This window comes from Danio aesculapii, chromosome 15 (assembly GCF_903798145.1).
Source record: "Danio aesculapii chromosome 15, fDanAes4.1, whole genome shotgun sequence".
In the NCBI taxonomy this organism is placed as follows: Eukaryota; Metazoa; Chordata; class Actinopteri; order Cypriniformes; family Danionidae; genus Danio; species Danio aesculapii.
The window spans coordinates 12,382,463-12,395,025 of record NC_079449.1 but is presented as its reverse complement, the minus strand read 5'-3'; the positions used below and the strand labels follow the sequence as shown (position 1 = coordinate 12,395,025).

The 12,563-nt window shown below is 34.1% G+C and overlaps 1 protein-coding gene across 1 annotated transcript in view; it reads right to left on the bottom strand.

Annotated features, from left to right (window-relative positions):
* The window catches only part of nphs1 (NPHS1 adhesion molecule, nephrin), a 177,781-nt gene that overhangs the window by 33,822 nt on the left and 131,396 nt on the right, over positions 1-12,563 (bottom strand). The window contains exons 19-22 of the mRNA XM_056473002.1: positions 10,965-11,086; positions 8,325-8,487; positions 6,242-6,398; positions 1,279-1,430 (exon numbers count right to left, since the gene is read on the bottom strand). Of these exons, the coding sequence (XP_056328977.1) occupies positions 1,279-1,430; positions 6,242-6,398; positions 8,325-8,487; positions 10,965-11,086 (594 nt within the window). The remainder of the gene's footprint in view (positions 1-1,278; positions 1,431-6,241; positions 6,399-8,324; positions 8,488-10,964; positions 11,087-12,563) is intronic.

Sequence of the window (12,563 nt, the reverse complement as noted above, 5' to 3'; positions counted from 1 at the left end):
CCATTTATTTACTCATTCATTCATTATTTCATTCGTTCATGCTTTCAATAATTCATTCGCCCATTAATTTATTTGCTCATTCATTCACTCATCCATTCATTCGCTCATTAATTCATTCATTCACTCTTTCATCCATTCATTTGCTCATTCCTTCATTTATTCATTTGCTTATGAATGAAATTCATCATTTCATTCATTCGCTCATTCACGTATTCATTCATTTGCTCATTAATTAATTAATTCATCGTTCATTAATTCGCCCATTCATTCACTCATTCATTTGTTTCCTCATTGATTCATCCATTTATTTGCTCAATCATTCATTTATTTATTCTTCATTTCATTCATTAATTCGCCCATGCATTCATTCATTCATTCATTCATGCATTCATTCGCTCATTCACTTACCCATTCGCTTATCTATTCATTCATGCATTCATCCATGCATCCATTTATTTTCTCATTCATGCATTCATTTGCTCATTCATTCATTCACCATTTTATTTATTTGTTCATTCATTCATTCATTCATATACTCATTCATTAATTCATTCATTCAATCATTCATCATTTCATTTATTTATTAATTTACTTGTTCATTAATTTGCTCATTCATTAATTCACCCATTCATTCATTTACTTACTCATTTGCTCATCCATTTTTTTCATTCATCCATTTATTTGCTCATTCAAGCATTTGAATATTGATTGGATAATGAATGAATGAAATACTGATTGGATATTCGTCCAATCATTCACTCATTCATTCACTAGTTCATTCATTTATTCAATTATTTTAAAATGATAATAACACTTATTAACTTTTGTTTTTAGTTCACATTTTCATTTTTAATTATGAGGTATATATTGTTTTATATTGTATTTTATCATATTATTATGAGCTATAGATTACGAATTCATTTGTGTCAGTGGAAAAAAAACTGCTAAATATGAACAGAATATCTAAACAAAAAAAAAGATTTTTATGTTTTCTATACTATGGAATGATAACTTGCTGTACTCATATCTGTATGACCAAAAATAGCAATATCATTTAACATGTTATAAGAGGAAATCTAACCTCTCTAAAGCATCACGCACACTATTTCATTGATATCAAACGCAACTTAATCATCTTCAAATCCAAAATACTAAAAACAAAACCACTGTCAGTTTTGGTCTGTCAAAAATGAAAATCAGCCTTCAGATTTTTCCATCACTGATTAAAAAATTAAATAAAAATGTTTTGGTTAACGCAACTGCCAGTCTTATACATACTGGTGCTGAGAAGCTGGATGTCCAGAGAGTCCTCGCCCATACTGTTGTGAGCAGTGCAGGTAAATATGGCATAGTCCAGAGCCGCGCTCACGTTTATGACCGTCAGGATGCTGGTGTGGATGGTCCCTGTCGCCTCGGTCATCTCCTCATACCTGTGTGGGGCCACAGAAACACTGATATCAACACTAATAACATGCAGATATTATATACAACTATGCATTACATTACATTAAATGTCCTCTTCATATGGACCAGACACCTCCTTTAAATGTTTCTGGATAACATTGTGCAAATCTAAGTGTGCTTCATGCTGGTGAGTGGATTTGACAAACCACCTGCACACTGTAAAAAATGATTAATTGACTTTACTTAAAGAGAGTAAACTCTTTGCCTTAAACTATGTGCATAATTACAACAGGTTTACTCACTTTTTTTCCAAGTAAAGTAACTAATTGCTTTTTTACAGTGTAGGAAACACACTCTTTACTCTCCATATGCACCACCACTACAACTACTACAAATACAAATACAACAACAACAACTACTACTATAACTAATACTACTATTACAACAACTGCAACTACTACAAATACCACTACATCATTCAACAACAACTACTAAAAATACGACTACTACAACAACAACAACAACAACTACTACAACACAACTACTACCACTACTACAAACACAACTACTACAACAACAACAACTACTACTATAACTAATACTACTATTACAACAACTACAACTACTACAACAACAACTACTACAAATACAACTACTACAACTTCTACAACAATAACAACTACTACTACTACAAATACAAATACAACTACAACAACTACTACAAATACAACTACTTCAACTACAACAACAACAACTACTACTACTACAGCAACTACTACAACAATAAACATCTGCAACTACAACTACTACAACAACAATAGCTACTACTACTACTACAACAACCACTACAACTACTACAAATTCAACAACTACAAATACTACTACAACAACAACAACTACAGCTACTACAACAACAACTACTACTACAACAATAAACATCTGCAACTACAACTGTTACAACAACAATAGCTACTACTACAACAACCACTACAACTACTACAAATACAACTACAACAACTACAAATACAACAACTACAACTATTACAACTACTACTAAAACTACAGCAATTACAACTACTACAACAACTTCTACAACTACTACAACAACAACTTCTACTGCAACTACTACTAATACAAATGCAACTACTACAACAACAACTACAACTACTCAACAACAACAACTACTACTACTACAACAACAACTACTACAACTTCTACAACAACTATTACTACTATTACAAATACAACAACAACTACTACAAATACAACTACTTCAACTACAACTACTACAACAACAACTACTACTACTACTACAGCTACTACAACAACTACTACAACAATAAACATCTGCAACTACAACAACAATAGCTACTACTACAACTACAACAACCACTACAACTACTACAACAACTACAAATACAACAACAACTACTACTACAGCTACTACAACAACAACTACTACTACAGCTTCTACAACAATAAACATCTGCAACTACAACTACTACAACAACAATAGCTACTACTACATCAACCACTATAACTACTACAAATACAACTACAACAACTACAAATACAACAACTACAACTATTACAACTACTACTAAAACTACAGCAATTACAACTACTACAACAACTTCTACAACTACTACAACAACAACTTCTACTGCAACTACTACAACTACTACTAATACAAATGCAACTACTACAACAACAACTACAACTACTCAACAACAACAACTACTACTACTACAACAACAACTACTACAACTTCTACAACAACAACTATTACTACTATTACAAATACAACAACAACTACTACAAATACAACTACTTCAACTACAACTACTACAACAACAACTACTACTACTACTACAGCTACTACAACAACTACTACAACAATAAACATCTGCAACTACAACAACAATAGCTACTACTACAACTACAACAACCACTACAACTACTACAACAACTACAAATACAACAACAACTACTACTACAGCTACTACAACAACAACTACTACTACAGCTTCTACAACAATAAACATCTGCAACTACAACTACTACAACAACAATAGCTACTACTACAACAACCACTACAACTACTACAAATACAACTACAACAACTACAAATACAACAACTACAACTATTACAACTACTACTAAAACTACAGCAATTACAACTACTACAACAACAACTTCTACAACTACTACAACAACAACTTCTACTGCAACTACTACAACAACTTCTACTGCAGCAACTATTACTACAACTACTACTACTACAACAACAACTACAACTACTCAACAACAACAACAACAACTTCTACAGCAACTACTACAACAACTACAACTACAAATGCAACTACTACAACAACAACTACAACTACAGCTACTACAACTACTCAACAACAACAACAACTACCACTACTACTACAACTACAACAACAACAACTACAACCACTGCATCTACTACAACACCTACTACTACAAATACAACTATTACAACAACAACAACTACTTCTACAACTTTAACTTGTCATGGTATAAAGTATATTGCTGCTCTCTGGTGATTTGAAGTGTTTCTTTTTTCCATATATGTAAGTCGCTTTATAAAAGCGTCTGATTAATAAATAAACATAAATGAATAAAAAAGAATTAAAGAAAAGACATTTCTTATGTTACAAAAGATTTCTATTTGAAATAAATGCCAAGCAGCAAGAAAGTATAAAAAGAAGACCAATTAATAAACGACTCTGAAGTTAGCATATTAGAATCATGTGAAACTTAAGACTGAAGCAAAGGCGGTTGGAAATCACAGCAATAACTTACACTTTAAACATATTAGCATAAAAACTAATTGAATCTATAAAGATACTATATAAATAATCTATATAGAAAAATGAAGAGAGACCTTAAAAATTCTCAGTCTATCTGGATTCACTATATATGTTTAAAGTAAAATGTTAATCTTTTGTTTTACTCTTTAAAGGATTTCTGATAACATTTTGTCCAAATATAATATAATAAACTAGCCAGAATAGCAAGTATTGTCATTATGTTATAACTGAAAATTTGAGTTATTCCACAGAAGATAGTTTTTTTTAATCGTCTGATGTCTAAACATTATTATTAGTATATATTAGTATAATATTGTATTGTCTTGTGTAAAAAAGCAATATTAACCTATGGAAAATCATACATGAAAAAATAAACAAAATTTTATTGTTTTATTTTTACCAGCTGTCCTTTTACACTTTAAATTACATTTTTATCTGACATTTTATAGAAATTTCAAAACAAACAAACAAACAAACAAACAAGCAAAACAAGCATAAATACATCCAGAGATTGTCAAAATATTCAAGGGGTAGCTAGACAGACAGACAGACAGACACAGACAGACAAACTACCTAATATTGCAGTTAAGATAAAGATCTACAAATAAACACGTAGATATATCCAAGGCTGATTTTATCTTTAAAAAAAAGCCTGACAGATGGTAGTAAGGTGTTAAAACTGAATTAATCGAAAACAGTGAGGAAAAAATAAATGAAAATGACACTGTTTGGAGTATCAATATTGCACACCATCATTAAAACTCCAAACCACATGAAACAAACATGAAGCACACACATGTACACATACTTACAATTTAAACACTGTCATCACACATGCCAAACGCATACACGGCACACTAGCACATCATCACACCTGCATGCTAAATAGAATCACCATGCTGGCCACACACATTCATGAATGTAAGCACGCATATATTGTGCATATTATTGTACATATTATATCTGACAGCAGAAGCAATTAAATAAGTGCGAAATTATTATTATTAGCAAGTAAAAAGTTTCAAAATGCATTACCTCTAATAATTGTTTTACATGGATAATATTGTCAAAACATGTGCAATATTGATAGAGCAATGATACTATTTTTTATGAAATTACATTATAAACAGATCCTTTCAGAATAAGGGTTGCAATGAGAGTTGAAAATAATAGTTTTGTAATGAAAGACCCTATTAAAATAAAATGATAAAAAAATAATAATCTAATGAACAAAGTGCAAAGCAAAAAACAAAACAAAACAACAACAAAAAACAAAACAACAACAAAAAAACAAACAAAACAAAAACAACAACAAAAAACAAAACAAAAACAACAACAAAACAAAAACAACAACAAAACAAAAAACAAAACAAGACAAAATCAACCACAAAACAAAACATAAACAACAACAAAACAAGACAAAAACAACAACAAAACAAAACAAAAAACAAAACAAAAACAACAACAAAACAAGACAAAAACAACAACAAAACAAAAAAACAAAAAACAAAACAAAAACAACAACAAAACAAAAACAACAACAAAACAAAACATAAACAACAACAAAACAAGACAAAAACAACAACAAAACAAAACAAAAAACAAAACAAAAACAACAACAAAACAAGACAAAAACAACAACAAAACAAAACATAAACAACAACAAAAAAGACAAAAACAACAAAACAAAAACAACAACAAAACAAAAACAAAACAAAAACAACAAAAAAAAAACAAGACAAAAAACAAAACAAAAACAACAACAAAACAAGACAAAAACAACAACAAAACAAGACAAAAACAACAACAAAACAAGACAAAAACAACAAAACAAAAACAACAACAAAACAAAAAACAAAACAAAACAACAACAAAACAAGACAAAAACAACAAAACAAAAACAACAACAAAACAAAAAACAAAACAAAACAACAACAAAACAAGACAAAAACAACAACAAAACAAAAAACAAAACAAAAACAACTCCAAGAGCAAATCACCTGGGGTTGCCAAGGTCCAGCGGGAACCCATTTTTGGCCCATCTAAATTGAACACGAGGAACACCTTGAGCCTGACACACCACATTAGCATCGTTGCTGCCGTCCCCTCGACTAGCCACTTTCCTCCACTGTGGCCCCTTCTGAAGATCTGGAGCGACTGCAGGAACACACAAGTGCAAACTCATCCACTAGACAGATGCCAGATGTCCAGACATATTAGATATTATTATTTAATTACTAATTAATTAATTTAAAAACACTTAATTCATTGTGTTCAATCCACTCAAATTTGTACAAATGAATAAGTTAACCCAATTCCCAACACAAATTTATTAAGATAATTTAATAGTTTTTACAAATTCAAGTGGATTGAACACAAAACAATTAAGTTACCCCCCCCCCAAAAAAAAACCTTGAGAATTGTGTTGATTCAGCTCATTGTAAACAAGTAGTTTTAACAAACAACAACAATATTTTTTGAGTGAATGTTGAAAATAATTGCACTGATTAATATTTTTATTGAAACCTTTATATTTACATGAGCAATATCACACAAGTAGCAGTGCAATATGGCTGTATATCAGCTCTGGTGTGATATTGCGTTTATACAACAGTTCGACGGCACAATCTTGTATATAAAAAAGAAAATCAAACACGGAGAGTCTAAAACCCTTTTGTATTAGGAACTACTTTCTTCCGCCATTTATTCACATCTGCAGCTGTCGTCAGAACAACAGAAGCCATTACTAATTCACTAACGTCACTAGTGCTTGTGCTAGTGCTAGCTAGTGCTTGAATGATTTTCTATAGCGTAATGTAAAGCGGCACTTCTGGTGTGTGATCCCCTTAAGGTGATGACAAAACAGTTGATTTTGCTCACATTTTCAAATTATAAGGCTGAACGTGACATGAAATGCCGTCCGTCTACAGAGATATCTCCCTACAGTCTATTACAGTCTACAGTATTTCTCTGTTGCCGTCAGTATTGCGACGGATGTCAGGTGTCCCAGCTTTTACCCGGAGACTTTAAAGAATAAAAAAAAAGGAGACAGAAACCATTTCGCTCTTCCTATTGGCATTTATGCGTTTCTCCAAAGTGTTGTTGACTACATACATGTCAGTCAACGACAATGAGTAGGCAAAAGAAAAAGAAAAATATACCCAAACATCCGTTACAAAATAAAATGTTACATTATTGAAATAAAATAATGATACAGCTGTAGAGCGACCATCACACTTCTCAGAGCTCGCCAGAACTGAACTGAGCTCCCATACATGCGTGCTTACATCTTAAAGGTAAAACAACCACAGAAATAGTCCTCTTGAAGGGGACATTTATACACAATGCAAATCAAACATTAAGCGACCGTTACAATATCACAATATTTAACCTTGAAAAAAGCAGAGCAATCACTACCAGACTGCTGTTGTGTTTGCAATAAGGAGGGATGAGGCTGAATCCAGCTTCTTATTCGCAGCTTCTTATTGACTCTATCCGGTCCACCTTAAGAACCGCGATGCTTCTGTTTTTTAGCTTCTTATTCACGTTCAAGAAAACACACTAAGCAAGGGCTTATTATGCAGTCCTGGCGCTATCTTGTGGATAGACAACGTCAACCGTCTTTGGCCGCTGATGAGCTCTCTCAGAAATTGTAAATATTTTCAAATAGGCACCATTCTTACAAATAAACTGCATAGTTGCAATCTAAACAACTACATTCTCGACTTAAAAAAGCCTCAAAAGTACATTTTGTTGTCTAACAACAGTAATATTTGTCAAACTGTAGCGTCTCTGCTTGTTGCTGGCTGTATGTGGGCGGAGTAATACACAGAGGTGAAGGGTGAAGAGGCCTTTGTGTGATGTTACTGGCAAAATATCACACGGCTATCAGCCAATCAGATTCAAGAACCAGACAGAACTGTTGTATATATATATATATATATATATATATATATATATATATATATATATATAATTTATTTTTTTTTTTATGATTCTGGTATGGACAATGTTTAGAACAACATTTACTCAAAAATAGTTTTACTTTAAATAATTAACTTAAAAACAAACAAACAAACTTACAGCGTACAATGAGCTGTCCTTCCACACTGCCAGCAGGTAAAATTCCATTGTCTGCTGTACACTGGTACAATCCAGCGCGGTCACGAGTCACCTCATATATAGTCAACACACCAGTGCCATCATCTTCACTTTCCTCTCCTAGTTCATCTCTTTCTCCTTCACCCTATATATAAAACACACAGGGCTGATTTCATAATTGAAGATAACATGATGTCAACTCTGTTAAATATTGTCATTATTGTTACTATAAACGGTGCTGTATGTACATTTTTGACTCTTCTAAAGCATAAAAATATCATAATATGTTTGAGATATTTAAGAAACATGCTAAGTGAACATTCTTGTTTATCTGAAAAACAATGCTGAAGTCAGATATTCTGCCTTGGAAATGTGAGTTATGTGCCAGAATGCTGTGTTTGTTTTGGTCCCTTTAACCCGCCCAATGTCAGTTTAGCCAATTATATTTCAGCATCCTGAGTGGCCTTCGTGGAAACAGTGTATTTCTTTCATTCACTCATTAAGGCTCTCAAAATATGCGTCCGCAACCAAAAAGTGACCTCCAGTAGACAGTAACAGCCTCCAAAATGAGACGCAGATTCAGAGTTCCACATGAGGTTATTAATTAGCAAATAATATTAATGTTACAAGCGTAAACATTAGGTGAGCAAGTTACATTGTATGCATCAACACACTATGTGATGAGATTTGCAGTGAAAAGCAACTGGTCTGTTTAAACCAGACGAAATATGACAAAAAATTTAAATACAGCCAGAAGGCTGTTCAGAAGGACAGAATAGTACACTTACTGCACTTTAACAAAGTGGTAAGGTTTATAATCTAATTAATACATATTAAACCTCATTAACATTATTAAATGTAGATGCTGAATTGCTGATATGTGTTGGTTTGCATTATTTTACAGTTCAATTTCAAACAGTTTATTTTATTTTCAAGATCTGAGGTGAACTTTCTGTGACTGCTTTCAGTAGTATGGCAATAAATGTCATGTAAAATGGCAACAACGTACATTTTTTCATCAGCATTTAACACTGAATAAAGCACAAGAGGTGTACCTGAGGTGATCATTGTCAGTTTTCTGTTGTTCAGCTGCAAGAAATAGAATCAGTTTCTAATTTATCAATTTGAGGTGTTGGTTAGAACAAAAACTCCTTTTATTATCGAACATCTTCCTTCTATCGCGTGCCGTTGCTTTTATTTAAAACACGACTTAGATCAGGCTTAAATCAGCCTTTAGGCTCGATAGTCAGACTCACTCCTGTTGGTGTCGCCAATCTGACAACCTGCACCTGCGTGTGTTTTGAACCAGGTGTGCAAAACCTAGTTCACCCACTGGGTGTCAAACTTACATACTGCACCTTAAACAATCTTGACATTTTTAAACTTCTTAACCAAAAACTGCATGTGAAAGCATAAATGCTAAGAGCACGTGACACCAATGACATCATGTTAAATACTTTTAAACAGATTTTGTGACATTTTACAAAATAACTGTTGATGTCAGAGCTTTTTAGATCAAATCATTTCTTAAGAAAGTGTATGCATAGCTTTCAGTGCTTCACATGTTATCAGTGAGAAATCATTACATAATGTCATGTATTTTCATAGTTGTGGGAGACAGTTCCACCAATTTAAGGACATTGGACAGTTGTGGACAGAGGTTTCTATGCGTCTATAAATACAATGTTGTAGAATTAGGCTGTTGTGAATACCAAAAAAAATAATATCGCTTATATTATATTTTTTATAAAATAAAATAAGTGAACCTACTTATCTGTCTGAAAAACAATGCTGAAGTCGGATATCCTGCTTTGAAAATGTGAGTTATGTGCCAGAACACTGTCTTTGTATCGTCCCTTTAACCCGCCCAATGCCAGTTTAGTTAATTCGGATTGCACAGTAACATGAGCTAGAAAAACATACACTGACTTGAAGAAGAAATCATGATTTTCAGCTATACAAGATACTTTTATAGAAAAATCAATATGGCTTGTAAAATATTGTAATTTATGACAATGGGAAGAATATTATTAACTAACTAAAAATGCAACTATCTGAAAAACAAGCAAACAAAAAAGCATAAAAAAGGCAAATATAAAATCACACAAGTATAGAAAAGCCTCAAACTCACAACCAAAAAGAGACAGACAGAGCTAAAGGAAGACAACAACTTCATACCAACATAAATTTTCACATATATGCACATAAAAACATAAAAACAGAAGGGCGGCTTGAAGTATCACAGACACCGACTACGTATATGGGGCACTTTCGATGCGCAAATGGTCGGAAACGGCCCCAATTGTGGCTAACGTTGAGAAATGTGGCCTTTGGAAAGGTAGCTTTAATGAAAGCTATTTTTCTCCATTTAGACCAGAAGTATTAAGCATAAAGGTGAGACATAGTTGTAGTTAGAAGGGTGAAATATGGCTCAGAGTAGCTGTGACACATGGTGAGAAAAAAAAAGAAGAAGTCAGAGAGAAAGAGGGAGTTGGAGACAAAGAGGAGAGATAAATAGATGTGATAAAAAGAGAGAAAGCCAGTGAGCTCAGCTAACAAAGCACGATATAAAGAGGGAATGGAGAGAATAAGCAAAACGGGAAAGACAAGGACATCACTCACCATCCACTTCCATGAGAACATACTGGAGGTGATGGGATTGGCATCAGCAACACACAGCAAGTCTGCAGTGTCTCCTATGTTCACAAACACGGGGTCAGACTTCATACGAACAGTCGGGGAGTCTGGAAACCAAAACCAAAACAAAAACATCAATAAAACAATTTATTATATTCAGTTATTAAAATTTGGGCGACATGGTGGTGCAGTGGATAGCCTCACAGCAAGAAAGTCACTGGTTCGAGCCCCGGCTGAGTCAGTGGGCATTTCTGTGTGGAGTTAGCATGCTCTCCCCTGTGGGTTTCCTCTGGGTGCTGTAGACATGTGCTGTAGGTTAATTGGGTAAGCTAAATTGTCCGTAGTGTGTATGTGTATGTCCTGGTCCTTCAGGTTGGGGGTTGAGCTAACAACCCACCTCATAAAAACTAGATGTTACGAAACATGGTGTGGCTAAATAGCAACTTTGATATAAATAGCTCTGGAAGTACATTAAGTATTAAAGTTTGATTGCTACCAGGGGCGGGCTTAACCAATAAGCGAGGTAAGCAGCCGCTAAGGGCCCCAGGGAATTAGGGAGCCCTGACCAATTCCAAGAAGCCTTTATTAATCATACATTTTCTATCATATGTTGTAAAAATCTGCCTATAACTGTTTAGATTTAAACGTTATTACTTCTTTTCAAAACCGGGGGCCCCCATGAATAATGGAATGTTCCTTCCGTACTGCACATGCACGAGGTGTGAGTGCTTCAGTTCAATCAAAGACACTGCCAGCCAGTGTTGATAACTTAGTGACTTTTCTGACCCTCTTAGTGCCAATTTTTCAAAAAAATCGACTAGCGAATGTTTTTAGGTGTTACTGGAGATTTTTAGAGACTCTCATGTGTTCGTGCTGTACCTTTCCTAACGTTACTCTTCGTGACGAGCTGCGGGTGACGAGCCTCAAAGCACTCAAAGGAGGCACAGTGCCACACAGCCATTTCTCACACCTGCAGCATTGAGAGCAGGTCATTCCTCTGCATATCGACGGCAAATGAATTAGCACTGTGAGCGCAATTTCCCTGGCACAGTCAAACCGATTCGCCTCTCCTCTGTTTTAAATGTAATAATTTAAATGGACCGTTTAGTATTTTCTTGCTGTTGTTCACTATCACAGAGATTTTAGTAACAGCAGTCTGCCAGCGATCACAGTAGAGGTAGGTAGTGTGCAAGAGGGAGAATTTTGGGGGGAAAAAGTCGAAATACGTTGAAACTTGTTTTTTTTAATTTGTGAATTTATTTCTTTTAACTTTACATTAGGAAGATAAAGGTTCCTTTACTTTGAATAGTAAAATATATATAATATTTATAAATTATAGTATTATGTTGCGGGGCGACGCAGTGGCACAGTAGGTAGTGCTGTCGACTCACAGCAAGATGGTCGATGGTTCGAGCCTCGGCTGGGTCATTTGGCGATTCTGTGTGGAGTTTGCATGTTCTCCCTGCGTTCGCGTGGGTTTCCTCAGGATGCTCTGGTTTCCCCCACAGTCCAAAGACATGTGGTACAGGTGAATTGGGTATGCTAAATTGTACGTAGTGTATGAGTGTGAGTGAGTGTATGAGA